This window comes from Nycticebus coucang, chromosome 21 (assembly GCF_027406575.1).
Source record: "Nycticebus coucang isolate mNycCou1 chromosome 21, mNycCou1.pri, whole genome shotgun sequence".
In the NCBI taxonomy this organism is placed as follows: domain Eukaryota; kingdom Metazoa; phylum Chordata; class Mammalia; order Primates; family Lorisidae; genus Nycticebus; species Nycticebus coucang.
The window spans coordinates 14,116,424-14,138,427 of record NC_069800.1 but is presented as its reverse complement, the minus strand read 5'-3'; the positions used below and the strand labels follow the sequence as shown (position 1 = coordinate 14,138,427).

Below are 22,004 nucleotides of genomic sequence, written 5' to 3'. Positions count from 1 at the left end.
AAAATTAATTTGCTAGAAAGTGTGATTTGCAGAGTTTTAATAAAAAAGACTTACCCTAAATAGTAACCCTGCCAAGCTCTGGGCAAACAAGTCCTTTATTTGTTTATCCTTCGGCTTCTGCATGACAGCTTCTGTTATCCTGAGTAGTATTTGCAACATCTGTTCCCTGGGCCACCCAAAATAAAAGCTCATATTAATAATCACATCTCCAAAGCACTTTAATTTATAGGTATGAGAAATTCTCTTAAGAATTCAGCAACACTGATAATCATGTATTACTTGAAAGTATTAAAAGTCTGAACACCAATTACACACAAATCCCACATTTTATCAAAATAAACTCCCTATGTTACAACAGTTCTAAAAATACACCTTCCGCATCCACACCGTCAGGGAGGGTCCCATCATCCCAGCCTGATTTTCTTGCTTACAGAAAAGGAGGCAAGACTGTTTTCCTCAACTGTGCCAGCACCATCAAAGTACTCTGTGAATAGCTATGCCTTTTTGAACTTACACAGCACTCTGCTTTTCCCACCCACTATTTTACTTAACCTGTAAGGGCTCCCCATCTTTATGATACAAAATAAAATTAGCTGGGGGACATGGCAGCCAGCGTCACAGCACGGCCATCCCCACGTTACACCCACAGGCAGGAGGGCTTGTGCAAGTGGACACTGAGGCAAGGGGCTGCTGTCTGGGGGATCCTGACTCCACACCACAGGGCACAGCAGGGACAGTGGCCGTCACTGCATCCCTGTCTCAGAGGGCAGCACTGATACAAGAGGTTTTATAAAAGGTCTTTGACGAGCTAAAACATTTTAGAGACAACATAAATTCTTCAGAATAGCCAAAAGACACTTTTCTCTCATATCAGAGTGTTTCCTTTCCCCGGGTTCCATGGGAACAGAGAACAGACCATCTTTTGTACCTACGGGAAGTCCATTTGTCTCTGAGGGAAATCATTCCAGTTCCTCTGAGGTCCCATCACTAACCCTTCACTCATCTTTACAACTCTCTTCTCAGCCCTGTTACTCTTTATTAACAAAACTGGGAAAGGGACAAAGTCATCCAGTCTGGGCCAGATAATGAGATGGCTAAGTCAGAGTTCTTTTATATTTTCCTTGTTATCTCTGCAGATCAGAACTGCCTTTTCTCCTCACAGGATGACCCCTGGGGCTTTCCTCCCTCTCTGTAGATGACCCCAGATCCTTCCTGGGTTGTCAGCTCCCATTCTCACTCACTCTATTCACTTGCTTGCTTTTGCTCATATCCTCCCTCTAGGAAAGTACAGAGACAGGCCTTTAAGTCGCCTTCAGGTCCCATGAGAGCGCAGCTTGTCTCATGAACAGGACAGTGACTCTGAACAGAACTCGGAGAAGAACAAGCACCGTGAGGGGCAGCCTGTCGCTCCAAACATTCAGAGTACCCAAGCCCCTGTCACGAAGATCTGCTCACATCATGTGACATTCCAGACATGACAAGCAGTCCCTGGCACACAGTAGTTACAGACCCATCATGAGAACCTGATGCGAGCAACAGGCCTCCTAAGTCTCAGCAAACCCTGGTCCTGGGAACTGCTATCAAAACGTACAAACCCGACCAAATCAATCCCTGACAAGACGCAGAGATAATTCAACTTCTGAACCTATAAAAGCTTGGAAAGCCATGGAATTCCCATGTACAGTCTTCTGGAAGAAAATGAGGAAAAAACTGTCTACAATTTAGAAAACTTGCCTAACAGAAGAAAGACACGCAAACCGCCAAAGCTGTCAATTTGGACAACAGCTTGCTCCTGTCTACGGCGTGAAACGCGGACCAGCTCACTGCTCCCTCAAGGGAGAGCTGCTCGGAGTGAAGGACCCGTCAGAGCACAGGGAACTGCTGCCCACGCGCCTAACAGAGAGCGAGTCTTCGCTGTCCCGTTCCTTACTCACTTACCTCTGTCTCCTCACACTAGCAATATTTTTACTCACTTACACATCAGTTATTCCCTATCCCAGAACCACTTCATTTTTTTTTTTATTTACGGTCTAGGATTCATTGAGGGCATAAAGACTTAGGTCACACTGATTGCATTTGTTAGGCTGGCGAAGACCCTGGTCTCAGCCACCGTCACCTATGGCCACAGCCTGTGTGCTCCACTATGCAGTACCTTCTCCACAGAGACCCAAAGGGATCCTCTGCAGTGTAAGTCATGTTACGTCACACTCATGTACACATGCAGAGAGGGAGCCAGTGTCTTTCCTTTGGCCTACAGGGCTCTGTCCCGTCCCCTGCCCACCCCTTCTCACTCCATTTGCATTGGCCCTTACCCTTCTCCCATCAGGGTATTGTACCTGCTGCTCCCTCTCCTGGGAATGCACTTCCCTCAGACCTCCCCAAGGCTCCTGCCTCCCCAGCTCAGAAAATCCTTCCCAGACAGCTGATGAATATAACTCTCCTGCTTTCCACACCAAGCAACACCCACAATTCACTTAACACAGCCTGAAAAGTTTTATGCTTCTGAGTCTGATGCAGATGTAAACCTCATGAAGGCAAAGATCTTATCTACAAGACACAACTATTTCCTCACAGTGAGAAGCTATGGAGGGAGGAAAGGAGGCGGGAAGAGAGGAGGAAAGGGGGACAGAGGGAGGAAAGGAGGCCGGAAGAGAGGAGAAAAGGGGGACGGAGGGAGGAAAGGAGGCGGGAAGAGAGGAGAAAAGGGGGACGGAGGGAGGAAAGGAGGCGGGAAGAGAGGAGGAAAGGGGGACGGAGGGAGGAAAGGAGGCCGGAAGAGAGGAGAAAAGGGGGACGGAGGGAGGAAAGGAGGCGGGAAGAGAGGAGAAAAGGGGGACAGAGGGAGGAAAGGAGGCCAGAAGAGAGGAGGAAAGGGGGACGGAGGGAGGAAAGGAGGCGGGAAGAGAGGAGGAAAGGGGGACGGAGGGAGGAAAGGAGGCCGGAAGAGAGGAGAAAAGGGGGACGGAGGGAGGAAAGGAGGCAGGAAGAGAGGAGGAAAGGGGGACAGAGGGAGGAGAGGAGGCGGGAAGAGAGGAGGAAAGGGGGACAGAGGGAGGAGAGGAGGCGGGAAGAGAGGAGGAAAGGGGGACGGAGGGAGGAAAGGAGGCGGGAAGAGAGGAGGAAAGGGGGACGGAGGGAGGAAAGGAGGCGGGAAGAGAGGAGAAAAGGGGGACGGAGGGAGGAAAGGAGGCGGGAAGAGAGGAGGAAAGGGGGACGGAGGGAGGAAAGGAGGCGGGAAGAGAGGAGGAAAGGGGGACGGAGGGAGGAAAGGAGGCGGGAAGAGAGGAGGAAAAGGGGATGGAGGGAGGAAAGGAGGCGGGAAGAGAGGAAAAAAGGGGGATGGAGGGAGGAAAGGAGGCGGGAAGAGAGGAGAAAAGGGGGGATGGAGGGAGGAAATGAGGCGGGAAGAGAGGAAAAAGGGGGGACGGAGGGAGGAAAGGAGGCGGGAAGAGAGGAAAAAGGGGGGACGGAGGGAGGAAATGAGGCGGGAAGAGAGGAAAAAGGGGGGATGGAGGGAGGAAAGGAGGCGGGAAGAGAGGAGAAAAGGGGGACGGAGGGAGGAAAGGAGGCGGGAAGAGAGAAGAAAAGGGGGACGGAGGGAGGAAAGGAGGCGGGAAGAGAGGAAAAAGGGGGACGGAGGGAGGAAAGGAGGCGGGAAGAGAGCAGAAAAGGGGGGATGGAGGGAGAAAAGGAGGTGGGAAGAGAGGAGAAAGGGGGGATGGAGGGAGGAAAGGAGGTGGGAAGAGAGGAAAAAGGGGGGATGGAAGGAGGAAAGGAGGCAGGAAGAGAGGAGGAAAGGGGGATGAAGGGAGGAAAGGAGGCCAGAAGAGAGGAAAAAGGGGGGTGGAGGGAGGAAAGGAGGTGGGAAGAGAGGAGAAAAGGGGGACGGATGGAGGAAAGGAGGCCAGAAGAGAGGAAAAAGGGGGGCGGAGGAAAGAAAGGAGGCTGGAAGAGAGGAATAAGGGGGGGCGGAGGGATGAAAGGAGGCAGGAAGAGAGGAGAAAAGGGGGATGAAGGGAGGAAAGGAGGCCAGAGAGAGGAAAAAGGGGGGGCGGAGGGAGGCGGGAAGAGAGGAAATCTCTAAATTATTAAAGAGCAGAATGGCTTAATTTTATTATCTAGAATTTTCACCAAAATAAAAATATTATCAAAATATAACTAATACTGTGATATACAGAATTTACAGTTTTCAAAGGAAAAAAAATCATAAAAATTGCTACTTATAAGACGATGGTATTGAGATGTTTCCATTGAAAGCATACCAGCCTTTCTCATTACTTTCAATATTACTAATATAGCATTTCATTTTGTTTAAACCACGTGTTGCTGTAATACTACCATTTTTAACAACTGCTTCACATGGCAAATAGTGTTATGTTTAAAAGCCTAGGAAAGCTGGACTCTACACCTTAAAATCCTTATTTTGATACTTGTATTATAGTTTCTGCATTTGTGAACCTTCTGCACACAGAGCTCCCTCTGGGTCCACCCTTACCTCAACTCTGAATACAAAAGGGCTGGACTTGGTGGCCGTCAGTCTGCCAGCTCAGACCTGCCCCCTCCCTCTCTGTGGTCTCCCAACAACTGCAGACAGAATACAGGTGTACAAACGTGGATAGCCGTGGGAATTCCGGGAGAGAAGGGTGCCACCAGCTCTGATCTGCAGTGGGCTTGTAGACCGAGAACCAAGACAGAAGACCACCTGGGGGTGCCAACCTCATCAGTGAGCAGGAAGGATAACTTATCTACAGGAGGGCAGTGGCCCACCAGGAGGAACACGCAACACACAGGCCTGAGAGGCATTTTAAAGGCAGGAATGAGAGGCTGCCTTCTCAGTCATGAAGAGAAACAGGAGTGGAAAGTGCCTGTGAGGCTTTCAGGGATGCTGCTGAGGACCCCTGAAAATACCTCACAAGACAGAGTGACATGACATTCAGGAAAAAAATCTAACTCACTGTTTACCTTTAGAGACATAATAAACACAAAAACATCAAAGAAAAACAAAGATAAAAAGGAAAAACACTTTGTTTCTTTAATGACACCACTATATTTTTGAGTGTACTATTAGTCACTTTGATAATTTATCAATTAAAAAATTATTTTTCCAAAATGAATTTAAAACATCTAGAAGCAATAAAAATCAGCTATAGCATTTCAGGGCAATTAATAAACTCTCCTGGACTCTGAAGAATATATTATAAATCACCAGTTACAGTTCAAAATAGAAAAAAAAATCTACTGTTAAGTAACATGACTTTTTATCCTTAGTTTAAGAACGTCTTTAAAGATAATAATGAAAATAAATGAACTTTCAAAGTATTGGGTGCTCATCTACTTCATAAATCACAGAAATTATCAAAGACTGATTATCATTTTATTATTAGCTCTGTAAAATCATTAAATAAATGGAAGCTTTAACATTTTAATTATGTTGAAAAACAGAAACATTTGTCTTACAATATTAAATAACTGATGCAAACTTACCATGTCTTTTTATTCATTGTAAGATCCATTATCATGCGCCTAAAAATAATCAAAACAGCTTTACAAGCATCAACTTGTTCTTTCAAGAGCACAGGAACTTCAGCACATGGTTCCAACAAAAAGACATTCGCAGAGTTCGTCAAAAATACCTTAAAAATCAACAATTTTACATTAGAAAATATAATTAAAATATATATCTGAATGTATTTTGCTTAATGATATTAATTTCACTCTCTCAGTGAATCATCTTTGAGTTATTTCCAGACAGATTCTGTTTCAATAAGAGAAGTGTTTTAAAAACATATTCAAAATATATATATATATATTTTTTTTTTTTTGCAGTTTTTGGCTGGGGCTGGTCTTGAACCCGCCACCTCTGGTATATGGGACTGGTGCCCTACTCCTTTGAGCTACAGGTGACGCCCATATTCAAAATATTTTAATTTACTCCTTAGAATCACTTAAATATTGAGACACCTAATGGCCTTTTCCTTAAAAAGAATTACTGTTACATATTGATACGGCAACTATAGCCACATTTTGAGTCAGAGAAGCTTCTCAAGACATCTTTTTGACATTCCCTCAACAAAAAAGGAAATAAAGGAAAAAGATAAGATCATTGTATTTGGGTAAAAACTGTGAGGGGAGAAAAGGAAGGGAAAGAGGATCTATGGCCAGATATTAACAAGACACAACTATGTGATTCTTAGAGCATTTCCCAGCACGTAGCACGGGGCTCACAAAACCTCCCATGCCCACAAGCTGAGAACCACCAGGAGTCATGGTGTGCTCACAGACACACAAGGCCACGATCAAGACCACAGCTCCCACGAGTATATCGTTTTAAATATTACATCTACATTATGGAGTAGAATAGAAAATCTACATGAATTCTAAAGATAAAAACTGGGCTTTCAAAAAATTTAGATACTCAGCTATTTTATCCACTGCCCCAGACTTTTAAGATACAAGTTCACTATTTTTTACCATCAAGGTTATCTCAGGAGAAAAATGTGAGAAGCACCAATCCAGGTTACTGCTTAGAGTAACTACAATGAAATAATGATGTGGCACCGTCTCTGCAGAGGGCGCTAGTGCCTCACCAACTTCAGACCCTCCTGGTGGCCAGACCTGCAGTATCTACCCACAGGCGTGTTTCCTATTAGGTCTCCTTTGTGTTAAACAGCACAAACTCAAAGGATTTGGGAACAAACAGACCTTCTCTGGCTCATCTGTGGATAAAATCCATTTACACAATGTCTCAAAATAAATGCACAATCTAACCAAATTAAAATCAACATATTCAAAAGTAGGTGGGTGAACTAAAATGTTGATAGCCTCTAAAGTTATCTTAGGCAAGATTAAAGAGATACCATGTCCAATTTTCTGCAAAGAATCACTAAATACGCACTGTTAATAGTTGATAACAGGTGATAACATCCATCACGAAGAATTTAGTAGCCTTCACGTAAGAAAAAAGAAAACAGACAACTTTTTGACTGACTATATCATTTTTACTGTAGTTTTCTTAACTATATTTTTTAAATTACACAGATGATATTTTATACTATATATCTACCTTTTAATTCAATGCATTTGGCTTCTTGAATTTTAATTCAAAACTTCCCAAGTAAGGGCGGCGCCTGTGGCTCAGTCGGTAAGGCGCCGGCCCCATATACCGAGGGTGGCGGGTTTAAGCCCGGCCCCGGCCAAACTGTAACCAAAAAAAAAAAAAAAATAGCCGGGCGTTGTGGTGGGCACCTGTAGTCCCAGCTACTCGGGAGGCTGAGGCAAGAGAATCGCTTAAGCCCAGGAGTTGGAGGTTGCTGTGAGCTGTGTGAGGCCACAGCACTCTACCGAGGGCCATAAAGTGAGACTATGTCTCTACAAAAAAAAAAACAAAAAAACTTCCCAAGTAAAAGTAAGGAGTCTTCACCTATTATGCTTTTTATAAAACATCAAAATGCCAACTGAATATTTCTTACTAGTATCTCAGTAACAGTTAAGATAAAAATAAACAAGATCAATACGTGGTCTGACGATTAAGTTTGCAAACTTGTCCTAGAAAAAGTGCTGCACACCTCACTGCTGAATATTCCTATGGTCACCTTTCAAGTGTTCTCCTTGGCCATCTGGTGACTATATGACAGCAGCTCTGATGGCCATTCTAGAAAAGGAATTCCAAAATTGCTTTGAAAGGTGGACGAGACTCTGGCACCAGTGCACAACTTCCCTCAGGGAGCACCTGGAAGGTGGTTATAATGAGCCAGCAATGAGATCATGAACCTAATTGTCAGAACTTGTACGCCCAGTGTGTACTTGTCAAACACAACTACACAAAACTACCACCTTATCAAATCACCATTTGGCCACGTTTTCCTAATGAACAAAGTAAAGACATTTAAATCCAAACTAAATACTTTTAAAAACTGTATAGCAGAGCTGTAATCAAGTTGAAAATTTTTCCTTGGTTCATCCTAGGACAGTAAGTCCTCACTTAACATCCAACCTTTTTGGAAACTGTAATAGTAGCTTCTCAAGTAAAATTGTTGTTCAACATCATTTCTTTATAATGTTGATGAGAAAAAATAATGGTTTGATGAAATGATTTCTTTTTCTTGAGTAGATGTCCTTAGTAGTGAGATTGTGGGGTCAGATGGGAGATCTGAATTCTTTGAGGATTCTCCATATTTCTTTCCAAAGAGCTGTATTAGTGTACAAATGCACTAGATTGTTCATCACAACTCAATTTACAATCACTAAGATGTGAAAACAACAAAAATGCCCATCAATTGAGGAATGGATTACAAACTGTGGTATCCGCATACCATGAATACATTCAGCCATAAAAAAGGGGGTGACTGACTTACATCTTTTGTCTTCACCTGGATGGAGCTGGAACACATTCTTCTCAGTAAAGTATCACAAGAATGGAAAAGCAAATATCCAGTGTACTCAACACTAATATGAAGCCAGCAGACAATCTAATTGATGCCCACATAGGAGAACTGGGAGGAGGGAGAATGGGGAGGGGGTGGGGGTGCTCCCTCTGAATAGGCATAATGTATGGCGCACCTTTCGGGTACAGGACATAGCTACAAGGTCTCTACCTAACCAATTCAAATATTGTTGTTTGGTTGTTTGTACCCTCACGTTAACTCAAAATTTAAAAACAAGAAAAAAAGAAAAAACAATGGATTGCTACATGTCACTTCACTTAAAGTCGGTTTCCAAGAGCTCATCAACAAGGCTATCAGCGGACTTATTATAGATGAAACTTATTCTTTCAGAAAACCGGAAGGCTCTTCTGCACCCAGGGAGGTAGCTGCACCCCCAGGTTGGCGAGGGGGATCCACCGGGAGGGAGGGGCTCCTGAGGAACAAGGGCGGGGCCTACTGCACGTGTTTCTCTGACAGCAACACAGGTCATGTTTATGAACTGCACCAACGTTCCCTGAAGCAGCACAAATAAAATCACCTTGATTCTGTTAATTTCGGAATTATTTTCTGATTTTCACTGAAAACCGAGCAAATTCCTGAGAATAGTGTATTAAACTGCTAATCAGCTTGAAAACAAAAAGGGTGCCGTAATGATGAAGAGACAGACAACAGAAACAGCACCGCGGAACGCTGGGAGCACATGTGCCTTCCCAGATGCTCCCGACTCCACCGCGGGCCTCTGCAAGGGAAGTCTCAGGGACAGAGCCGCAGACTGGAGTGAGAGGCAGGGCAGCAGGGGAAGGAGGAGCACCCCACGTTTTCCCCTCACTCCTAACAACCTTCAAGCTGGATAGGACTTTCGAGATAATCTCTCACTCCTCATTCTTTAGAGAAAATCCTGAGCTCTGGGGAGATTAAGTAATGAGCCAAAGTGGCTCTTTTCAGTGTTCCCAAAGGATGTCACTTCTTCTTCATATATTCATTTATTCAAATATCTAAAAACGACCACATCATTCATCATTCTTCATAAGGACAGTTACTCTTGAGAGGAATATCACTTATGAGATTATATAATCACCAAGCTTGTCTTATAAATTAGAGTCCACCCAACTACCCACATGCGTTTGGAAGATATTTTTAAGATTTAAATCTGTCATTTCACATTCACGGAATAATAATCCCTCTCAAAAAATTACAACCAGTTTTTACACCTTCTTCAACAAGAAAAAATTTATAAATTGCAGGTGTGAAAAAGAAAAAAACATAGAACAAGAATTTAAGAGCTGTTTACTGACAGATAGCTAAAAATATCACCATATTTTATATGACATTATCCCGAATAAACACAATGTTTAAAATCACTCCGTCTGGAAGGATGCTCTTGGTGCCGCACCGGCCCCGTACCTGCAGCAGAGCCTGGGCCCCGGCTTTCACGTTGGGGTTGTCCTCCTCTGTCACACACCCTCTGCTCACTGCACTAGTGAAAGAGTACGTGCGTCCCCAACTGGAAGATCGCTTATGACCAGAACTTTCAGATGAGACCTTCAGAAAATAACAATCCATTAACAAAGCAGGAAGATGAACACATTTGCATACTTAATTCCTTATACTCACCAGGATTCACAGAATATCAGTTTTAGGAGGACAAATATTTTCCCTATTTCCTTAGCAGTCTACTTTGAGCACCTAAAATGTCCTCAGCACTTAGTATAAGTGAGAGAGAATAAGTCATATTTGTTTAATGACTGAGAAAACATGGGCCATAAGCCTGTAAAATGAATGATGAACGCTATTTGCTTACCTCTGCACTCTGACCTCATGATTGTTATTAAAATAATTTCACCAATATCGAAAAATGAAAATTATAGCATTAATAAAGAAATTCAGAAGTGACACGCCCCTAGTGAAGAACTGTAAACACTATAAATTAATTTCAGAACAGTATGACAGAAATATAAGTATGACACTGAGTTTCTTTTTTGTTTCAGGAGATGGTCTATCCACTCTGTTGTAGATTTGCCTCGCATGCACAGCGCCCTCTCCAGGAAACAGCACTTGGCACTACAGTGAGGCTTACAGTGGAGGGAACACCTGCTATTTGGTTAGTCCTCCCACATGTGTGACATCCTAACTCCTTCTGGTACAGCCCGCTGCAAAGAAAAGTCCGCCAAAACATTTTAAACTTAGTTTCTTCAAATGCTATTTAAAGAAGTCAAGAAAAGAGCAATGATACCTTTTAGTATTACACAACGATGTGTAAAATATGATGGCTTATAAAACACTCCTCCTACAACAGTGACTAACAAAGCTGCAATGCTCATTCGACCCCAGCCAGGGTGTTAGGACATGACTGCCAATCTAGTTTAGATCAGAGAAGCTGGCCTCTAAGGCAAGTAGGTCCTCACAGAGCTCGGCAACCCAAGAGTGTCAGACAGGATGAAAAACAGATACACCTCCCTGTTGTGGCCACTGATGGGATCCCTGCTGAGCAAATGTACTTTGCTAAATTACATATAGTCCCACTCAAAAGACAGGTAATAAAATTACCTCCTTGCTATCAGTCTCTGAAAATCCTAATTTTTCTTCATCTTCTTGGGCAACATCTTTTTTATCTGGTTCCTCCATGAAGACAGGTTTGTCTTGGAGGATCCACTTTCTGTACACCTGAACGACTTTTCTTGTTACAGCTATCTCACAGGAAGGCAACAAAAATGCCTGAAAGGAAGAGAAAAGCGCCTTTAATTGCTCACAAACACAGATCACGAGAAAGCTGCGTAACAGACATTTCCAAGGCCCATCACCAATTTCGGACCTTCCTTTGAAACATACAGTTGAAGAATATACTACATAGTGTTTATCTGTGAAAAAAAGATATTCCCATAACTGAGCCTGAAATCATAATGGCAGTTTAAAAATAACTGTATTCTAAATAACTAAATATTTTAATTTACTATACAATTTTAACTGCATAACTTGGAGCTTTTGCCATCAAATAAGAAATAACGTTATTAGAAAATAAACACGCCAGCACCACCAGTGATAGCCAAGGCCACCTTTCCTCAATTCCATGTTTAGTGACATCATGTTGGTGGCTTGAATTGGCCATGGTGGGAATACTTACACCACAGAAGTTGGCAAACACTACAAATCAGGATGTTGTTTTATGGGGTTTTTTGGTTCTGTTTTTTGTTTGTTTGTTTGTTCGTTTGTTTGTTTTTGTAAGAGCTAATTTTTCAACATTTATCAGGATACCACTGAGTACACCAATGTTAACTAGAGCCACTGGCAATTTTTAGCGCTGTGCATACTTACGAGAACTTTTTAATCCATTTTATTTTTGACACACTTCAAAGTCAGCTGCAGACATCTGTAAATTTCCTTATAAACACTTCAGAATGTATTTTAGTGACTTAGGAGTTCAAAATTTCTTTATGGGTCTTTAGGTAAAATTTGCTATAATAAAATGTACAAATTTTAAGGGGACCACTGGTTAAGTTTCGACAAACATAGACTCTATGTAAACCAAACCCAATATCAAAGTATAGCACATTATCCTCCTCACAAATAACTCCACTTTAGAGAAATATACAGCCACAGTAAAACAAAAATTATTTCCATAAAAAGTCTGGTTAGCATTTCAACCTCAAAGCCCAGAGGCAAAGAAGATTAAAGAGAAGGATGAAGTGAAAGAAATAAGCAGGGGAAAGGAATAAAGAATAAAAAACCACACAAGGAGAAACCAACAACAAAAACCCCCCAGCAACATGAAGAATCAGAACACACCAGTTACTCTGATGGATTGCACGGTAGCTACCCTTGAACATCCTAATTATAGAGAAATTGTGGAAATGACAGAAATGGATTTCAGAGTATGGATGGCAAAAACAATGAAGAGAATTGAAGGAAAAGTAGAAAATCAACAAAAAAGTGACCCAAGAATTTAACAAAAAACAGAACAAAGTCTCCAAGGATGTGGACAAAATTAGAAAGGATATAATGGAGCTTAAAGAAATAAGTCATTCAGGAGTTTCAAAACATAACAAAGTTTCAACAACAGATTAAACCACAGAGAGAAAAGGATCTCAGAGCTTAAAGTCAAGACTCTTGAACTTACCTGGTCTTTTAAAGAGGCAGAAAAGAAGAGAGTAAAAGCAGAACATCCTCTTAGAGAATTATGACACTGCATGAAGGGTACAAACATACAAATTATAGGGATCCTTGAAGAAGAAGAAAAGAATCCCAATGGCATGGAAGCTCTAGTTGATATCATAACCGAAAATTATCCAAGCAACACCAAGGAGTTACACATTCACTTACTAGACAGATTATCAAATCCCAAGCCAACTCAATTCAAACAGAGCATCTCCTAGACACACGGTAATTAACCTGGCCAGAGCCACAAGGGAAGAGAAAATTCTGCAGGCAACCATTCATAAGCAACATGGGACCTACAAGGGCAAACCCAGCTGAAACTTTGCAAGCCAGGTGGGCTCCCACCTTCAATCTTCTCAAATAAAACACCCCCTAGCCTAGGATTCTGTATCCCAGTAAACTAAATTTCAGATTCAATTGCAAAATCAATCTTTTACTGACAAGCAAACATTAAAGAAATTTGCCATTATAAGAACAGCTCTGCAAGAAGTGTTTAAACCAGTATTTTATGCTGACCAGCACAACAAACCACCAGCAAAGACACCTGGAAACTGAAGGACAAAGCCTAATTTCCACAATGGCTCAACCAGTCTATATCAATTCTCTCAATAATGTGAACAGCACGAATTCCCCACTAAAAAGACACAGCTTGGCTGACTGTATAAAAAAGTACAAGCTAAGTATATGTTGTCTTCAGGAAACACATCTAACCTCCAAGGACAAAACAAGACCAAGGGTGAAGGGTTAGAAAACAATAATTTGGCAAATCTAAATCAGAAGAAAGTGGGAGTCGCAATCCTATTTGTGAATACAATAGGCTTTAAACCAACAAAAGAAAGACAAAGATGGGCACTATATATTAGTCCAGGGAACAATACAACAAGAAGACATTTCGATCCTACATATTTATGTACCCAACTTAAATGAGCCCAGATTTATAAAAGTAACCTAACTTGGTCAATACTGAAAAGGCTGGGGACTCCAAAACCCCACTGACAGAACTGGACAGATCCTCCAGGCAGAAACTAGAAATGATGGACTTAAATATGACTCTAAAGCAAATGGGTTTAACAGACATATACAGAACATTTCACTCCAATACTACTGATTATAGGTTCTTCTCATCAGCTCATGAATCATTCTCCAAAACTGACCACATCCTAGGACACAAATCAAACCTCAACAAATTTAAAAGAACAGAAATAATACCTTGTATCTTTATGGACAACAATGGAATAAAAGGAGAACTCAATTCCAACAGAAACCTTCATCCCCACACAAAGTCATGGAAACTAAACAACTTTTTATCAAATGAAAGTTGGGTCAAAAAGAAGACAAAGAAGGAGATCATTAGATTCCTCAAACAAATGACAATGAAGCGTAAGCTAAACCTGTAGGATACTGCAAAAACAGACCTGGGAGGGAAATTTATGGCATAAAACATCCTAAAAACAGAAAGAGGAAAAAAATCAGCAATCTAATGAAACATCTCAAGGAACTGGAAAAGGAAGAGCAATCCAATTCTAAATATAGCAAAAGAAAAGAAATAACCAAAATTAGATCAGAACTAAACGAAATCAAGAATAAAAGAACCATTCAGAAGATTACTGAGACAAAAAGTCGTTTCTTTGAAATGGACCAATATCTGGACTCACACTACCTCCTTGAACAGGAAGAAACAGAACTCTTGAACAGACCAATATCAAGCACCAAAATGGAAATAAAAAAGCTTCCAACCAAAGAATTCTGCACCAGTTTTAAAAAGAATTCTACCAAAGCTTCAAAGAAGAACTTGTTCCTATATTGCAGAATCTATTCCAAAACACAGAGAAGGAAGGAATCTTCCCTCAACTCCTACTATGAAGCAAGTGTCACCCTGATACCAAACCCAGGGAAGGACTCAACAACAACAGAAAAAAATTACAGACCAATATCATTAATGAATACTGATGCAAAAATACTCAGTAAAATTCTACCAAGTATACCTAAGTTATAAATCAAAAAATAATACATGATATGACAAGGTGGGCTTAATCCCAGTGATGCAAGGCTGGTTCAACATACACAAATTCAGGCTCAACACGTTGGCTCAAGCAACTAAGGCGCCAGCCACATACACCTGAGTTGGCAGGTTCAAATCCACCCCAGGCCCGCCAAACGACAATGATGGCTACAACCAAAAAATAGCCAGGAGTTGTGACAGACGCCTGTAGTCCCAGCTACTTGGGAGGCTGAGGCAAGAGAATCACTTAAGCCCAGGAGTTGGAGGTTGCTGTGAGCTATGATGCCACAGGACTCTACCTTGAGGCTCTATCTCAAAAAAAAAACAAAAACACAAGTTCATAAATGTAATTCACCACATAAAATAAAGATCATACATTACTCTCAACAGATGAAGAAAAAGCATTTGACAAAATTTAGTTCCTTTTCTGATAAGAATACTTAAGCAAATAGTTATAAGGCGGGTACAGTGGCTCACACCTGTAATCCTAGTACTCTGGGAGGCCAAGGCAGGTGGAATGCTTGAGCTCAGGAGTTCAAGACTAGTCTAAGCCAGAGTAAGCCTCTGTCACTAAAAATAGCCGGGTGTTATAGCAGGTGCCTGTAGTCCCAGCTACTTGGGAGGCTGAGGCAAGACAATCACTTGAGCCAAAGAGTTTGAGGTTGCTATAAGCTATGATGCCATGGCATTCTATCTACTGAGGGTAACAAAGTGATTTTCTGTCTCAAGAAAAAAAAAAAAGAAAGAAAATAGGTATAGACGGTACATTTTAAACTGATAGAAGCCATCTATGACAAACTCACAACCAATATCATACTGAACAGAGAAAAAGTGAAAGCATTTCTGCTTAAAACAGGAATCAGACAAGAATGTCCACTATTGCCACTACTACTAAACATAGTGCTGAAAGTCCAAGTCAGTGCAGTCAGGAAAGAGAAGGATTTCAAGGATACCCAAATAAGGAAAGAGGTCAAATTTTCTCTCTTTGTTGATGATATGATCTTATACTTAGAAAATCCCAAACACTCAACCATGAGACTCCTGGAAGTGGTCAAGAAATACAGTAATGTCTTGGGATATAAAAAAATCAATGTTCACAACTCAGTGTCCTTCATATACACCAACAATAGTCAAGCTGAGAATCAAATCAAAGTCACACTACCCTTCACAGTAGCTTCAAAAAAATGATATATCTTGGAATGTACTTAACAAAGCATGTAAGGATCTCTACAGAAGGAACTACGGAAACTCTGAGAAAAGATACAGCAGAAGATGTGAACAAACAGAAGAACACACCATGCTCATGGCTAGAAAGAATCAACGTTGTTAAAATGTCTATACAGAGCAATCTATAGATTTAATGCAATCCCCTTAAAACACCAATATCACACTTTGAGGACCTTGAAAAAATAGTTTTTCATTTCATATGGAACAAGAAAAGGCCTCGAATAGCCAACGCAATTCTAAGAAATAAAAACAAATCTGGAGGCATCACATCACCAGACTTCAGGTTATACTACAAGTCTACTGCAATCAAAACAGCATGGTATTGGTATAAACATAGAAACATGGACCTGTGCAACAGAACAGAGAACCTAGAGATGAAACCAGCCTCATATTGCCATCTGAGCTTCAATAAACCAAATAAGAGCACATACTCAGAAAAAGAATCCCAATTTAATAAATGTTGCTGGGAGAACTGGTTAGTCGCATGTCAAACTGAAATTGGACCTGCACCTCTTAGCACTTACAAAAATTAAGCTAGATAAAAATTCAAGCTAGATGAATGATTTAAATCTAAGACGTGAAACTATAAAAACTCTAGAAGGAAGTGTGAGGAAAAACTCTTAATGATATTGGGAGAGAATTTATGAAGAAGACCCCACTGGCAATTACACTGACAACAAAAACAAATAAACTGGATATGACCGAGCTTAAAAGTTTCCGCATAGCTAAGGACAAAACCAAAGAAGCAAACAGGCCACCTTCAGGGCTCAGAAGACACTCGCATGTCCCACATCTGACAAAGGCGGCCACCTTCAGAGAGGACACTCGCGTGTCACACATCCAATAAAGGCAGCCACCTTCAGGGCACAGAAGACACTCGCATGTCCCACATCTGACAAAGGCAGCCACCTTCAGAGAGGACACTCGCGTGTCACACATCCGACGAAGGCGGCCACCTTCAGGGCTCAGAAGACACTCGCATGTCCCACATCTGACAAAGGCGGCCACCTTCGGAGAAGACACTCACGTGTCACACATCCGACAAAGGCGGCCACCTTCAGGGCACAGAAGACACTCACATGTCACACATCTGACAAAGGCGGCCACCTTCAGAGAGGACACTCACGTGTCACACATCCGACGAAGGCGGCCACCTTCAGGGCTCAGAAGACACTCGCATGTCCCACATCTGACAAAGGCGGCCACCTTCAGAGAGGACACTCGCGTGTCACACATCTGACACAGGCAGCCATCTTCAGAGAGGACACTCACGTGTCACACATCCAACGAAGGCAGCCACCTTCAGGGCACAGAAGACACTCGCGTGTCACACATCGATAAAGGTGGCCACCTTCAGGGTGGAGAAGACACTCGCGTGTCACACATCTGACAAAGGCAGCCACCTTCAGAGTGGAGAAGACACTCGCGTGTCCCACATCCGACAAAGGTGGCCACCTTCAGGGCTCAGAAGACACTCGCGTGTCCCACATCCGACGAAGGCGGCCACCTTCAGGGTGCAGAAGACACTCGCGTGTCCCACATCCGACGAAGGCGGCCACCTTCAGGGCGCAGAAGACACTCGCGTGTCCCACATCCAACGAAGGCGGCCACCTTCAGGGTGGAGAAGACACTCGTGTGTCCCACATCCGACGAAGGCGGCCACCTTCAGGGTGGAGAAGACACTCGCGTGTCCCACATCCGACGAAGGCGGCCACCTTCAGGGTGGAGAAGACGCTCGCGTGTCCCACATCCGACGAAGGCGGCCACCTTCAGGGTGGAGAAGACGCTCGCGTGTCCCACATCCGACAAAGGCGGCCACCTTCAGAGTGGAGAAGACACTCGCGTGTCCCACATCCGACAAAGGCGGCCACCTTCAGAGTGGAGAAGACACTCGCGTGTCCCACATCCGACAAAGGCGGCCACCTTCAGGGTGGAGAAGACACTCGCGTGTCCCACATCCGACAAAGGCAGCCACCTTCAGGGCACAGAAGACACTCGCGTGTCCCACATCCGACAAAGGCAGCCACCTTCAGGGCACAGAAGACACTCGCGTGTCCCACATCCGACAAAGGCAGCCACCTTCAGGGCACAGAAGACACTCGCGTGTCCCACATCCGACAAAGGCAGCCACCTTCAGGGCACAGAAGACACTCGCGTGTCCCACATCCGACAAAGGCAGCCACCTTCAGGGCACAGAAGACACTCGCGTGTCCCACATCCGATGAAGGCAGCCACCTTCAGTGTGGAGAAGACACTCGCGTGTCCCACATCCGACAAAGGCAGCCACCTTCAGAGTGGAGAAGACACTAGCGTGTCACACATCGATAAAGGCGGCCACCTTCAGAGTGGAGAAGACACTCGCGTGTCCCACATCCGATGAAGGCAGCCACCTTCAGAGTGGAGAAGACACTCGCGTGTCCCACATCCGACAAAGGCGGCCACCTTCAGAGTAGAGAAGACACTCGCATGTCCCACATCGGACAAAGGCGGCCACCTTCAGAGTGGAGAAGACACTCACATGTTATAAATGTGACAAAGGCGCAATAATCAGAGTCCACAAAGAACTCCAGCAAACCAACAAGAAAAGAGCAAACAACCCCATTAAAGCATTGGGGAAGAGTCATGAACAGAATCTGTTCCCAAGAAGACAGATGAGTGGCCAACAAACACATGAAAAAATGCTCATTGTCCCTAATCATCAGAGAAATGCACATCAAAACCACGTTGAGATGGCACCTAACCCAGTGAGAAGAGCTCACGTCACAAGGTCCCAAAGCTGCAGGTGCTGGTGTGGGTGCAGAAAGAGGGGAACCCTTCTGCACTGTTGGTGAGATTGACAAGTATTATAGCTTTTTTGGAGTAAAGTATGGAGAATCCTCAAAGAACTAAAAGTAAACCATCCATTTCATCCCACAATGCCATTAGTAGGTATCTACCCAGAAGTAAAAAAATCATTTTGCAATAAGGACATTTGAATTCAAATATTCACAGCAGCTCAATTCATAACTGTGAAGAGATGAGGAAACAACCCACTACCCATTATCCCATGAACAGATTAATAAACTGTGGTATGTGTAGGCCACAGAATACTATTCAGCTATAAAAAAGATGGGAGAGTTGGTACGTTTGTATTTACTTGGGAGGACTTGGAGAACATTCTCCTAAGTATCTCAAGAATAGAAAGTCAAGCATTCTATGTACTCAATACTAAGTTGAAACTAGTAAATTAACTACTCCAGGCCCACATGAGGGAAAAACACAATTAAATTCAAGAAGGGGCAGGGGATTCAGTAAGTTCCCTCCTAATAGGTACAATGTACAGGTATATAGCACATGTCTTGGCTGAAGGACTCAACTATAACTCCGACTTTACCTCACAAATTCAAACAATGTAAACCAGGGGTACTCAAACTATGGCCCGCGGGCCAGATGAGGCGATGTGATTGTATTTGTTCCCGTTTTGTTTTTTTACTTCAAAATAAGATATGTGCAGTATGCATAGGAATTTGTTCACAGTTTATTTTTTAAACTATAGTCTGGCCCTCCAATGGTCTGAGGGACAGTGAACTGGCCTCCGGTTTAAAAAGTTTGAGGACCCCTGATGTAAGCTAATCACATGTACCCTCATATTAATCTGAAACTTTAGAAAAAGCAGATTTGGAGGAAAAAAGTGTGGTTAATACAAGACACAGTCTATTTGTAAAAAGTAGAAATGTGACAAAGAAGTCAGTATGAACAAAACCACAATAAAAAATAGAAAATAATTTGGTCACATAGGATATGTAGATAATGACAGTATCAGAAACCAAGGTAAATGGAATTTAAAAATAAAACTTGGTGTATGTAGGTTGGACAGAACAGACATAGCTAAAGAGAAAACTGTAATAAAAAAATCAGAAGAAAATATCTAGAAGAAATCATAAAGAGAAAAATAATTAATAAATCAGAAAACATAAAAGAGAGAAAATACAACAGAGAGATTATTCTATGAATGGTTGGAGGTGCAGAAGGAAATGAAAAAAGGGGACAGAAACAATATTTGAAGAAAGAATAGATAAGAATTTTGCCAAAATTAATGATTTATATTAACCCACAGATTCAAGAGTCACGAAGACAGTAGAATAAATACAAAGCTTACTACAATAAAACCACTGAAAAGCAAAGAAAATCAGAAAATCTTAAAAGCAGCCAGAAGAAAAAAGACTTATTTCCTCCAAAGATGCATCCACACGACTTCTTAAAGAATCACTGGAAGCCAAGAAACTATGGAAAAAATGTTCAAGTGTAGAGAGCGGCCAATGGAGAGTCTGACATTCAAGAAGAATATACTTCTAAAAGGAAGCGAAATATAGATTTTTTCAGATAAGAAAATGAAAAAAACAGCTAGCTGGGAGGCTGAGGCAGGAGACCACTTGAGCCCAAGAGTACAAATCCAGCCTCAGAAATACAGCAAGACTCTGTCTCTTAAACAAGAAAAAAAGAAAATGGGGAACTTTGTGCTGAGCTAAGGGAAATGTTAGAAGTTATCCTTTAGGCAGAAAGAAAGTTAGCTTAGGTTCAGAAATTTGGAAAGGAATAAATGCAACAAAACGGTAATCTGAATAGACCTAAATGAATAAAACATAGATATGAACATACATGTGAATAAAAAGAATAAAACTAGAGCAAAAATTACAGCAGTAAAACTGGAAGTAACTTATAAACTTATAAAAGGGATAATATATATTCGAAATATGAAATGTGAATACGTAACAGCATAAAAATCAAGGCATAAATAGATCTTATATATGACTGAAATAAGAGGGTAAAAGTTGGAATCAACGCTAGATTTTAAGTTTAGGAATGTACATTGTTAACCATTAATATAATTACAAATGATGTAACACTATTAATCTAATTAGAGAAGAAAAATGCAATACTAAAAGCCTGAAAACATGCTATGCAACTAGAAAGTAAAAGGTAAGCTAGCAGCAGACTTAAGCCTAAATAATAGCAGTTGCTGTGTTAAATGTAAATGGAATAATGTTCTAATCAAAAAACTACAATTTATTTTTTTTTGAGACAGAATCACTTTGTTGCCCTCGATAGAGTGCCATGACGTCACAGCTCACAGCAACCTCCAACTCTCGGGCTTAAGTGAGTCTCTTGCCTCAGCCTCCTAAGTAGCTGGGACTACAGGCACCTGCCACAAGGCCTGACTATTTTTTTGTTGCAGTTGTCATTGTTGTTTAGCCGGCCCAGGCTAAACTATGGGTGCAGAGCCTATAAGATAATTTTTAAATGATTTATAAACATTTAAATCATTTATGTGTGATAATTTTTAAATGATTTATAAACATTTAAATCATTTATGTGTGATTTATAAGACTTTCCTAATATATGGATGTGAGAGGTTGCAAGTAAAGAGTTAGAAAACATATGCAAACACTGAAAGTGGTAGAGCTACGTTAACAGGCAAGATATATTTTGTTGAGGGGATTAGTATTATTAGATATGAAGAAAGAAATTTCATTTTTTTTTTGCAGTTTTTTGGCCAGGGCTGGGTTTGAACCCTCCCCCTCCGGCATATGGGGCCAGCGCCCTACTCCTTTGAGCCACAGGCACCGCCAGAGAGAAATTTCTTAATGACAAAAATTCAATTCAAAGGAACATAAAATAATTCTACACCTATACTGCAACTAATAATTTTACCAAAACCTGGCAAATACTATTAAACTTTCAAGAAGAAAACATCCCAATCCCCAGTCACAGCAGGATATTTTCAGTACCTGGCAGAACATCACACAAAAGCTAGTGCGGCTGGAGAAGTGACTGCACACTCCACTCCCCAACCTCGCCTGGTTCCCTCTCTCTCTCTGTCTCTCTAAGGTGCATTCAGGATAATTTCTTTGGATCTGTCAGTTTATTCTCCCTTCAACTATATGTAATCTACTATTAAACTTACTCATTGAAATGTCTTCTTAATATTCCAATTATTACTTTTTTTCGTTTCTAGATGTTCCATTTTCTCCCTCTTCAAATCTGCATTGGTCATCCATCTATTAAGGCTTCTTGTATACTATAAACATTTTCAATTTGTCTTTTACTTCTTCAAACATGTTAAAAACCATTCTTTCTAAAGTCTCAACTGTGTAACTGAAGTCTTTGTAAGGTATTCCTGCTTCTTCTGATTTAGATGTTTAGAAAAGTTTTGACTTACA

The 22,004-nt window shown here is 41.8% G+C and overlaps 1 protein-coding gene across 6 annotated transcripts in view; it reads right to left on the bottom strand.

Annotated features, from left to right (window-relative positions):
• Window positions 1–22,004, bottom strand: part of RALGAPA2 (Ral GTPase activating protein catalytic subunit alpha 2) — a 382,487-nt gene that overhangs the window by 241,036 nt on the left and 119,447 nt on the right. For all 6 annotated transcript variants that reach the window (XM_053574245.1, XM_053574242.1, XM_053574243.1 and 3 more), the window contains 4 exons: window positions 10,971–11,138; window positions 9,828–9,965; window positions 5,485–5,633; window positions 55–166 (listed from right to left, as the gene is read on the bottom strand). In XM_053574245.1, the coding sequence (XP_053430220.1) occupies window positions 55–166; window positions 5,485–5,633; window positions 9,828–9,965; window positions 10,971–11,138 (567 nt within the window). The remainder of the gene's footprint in view (window positions 1–54; window positions 167–5,484; window positions 5,634–9,827; window positions 9,966–10,970; window positions 11,139–22,004) is intronic.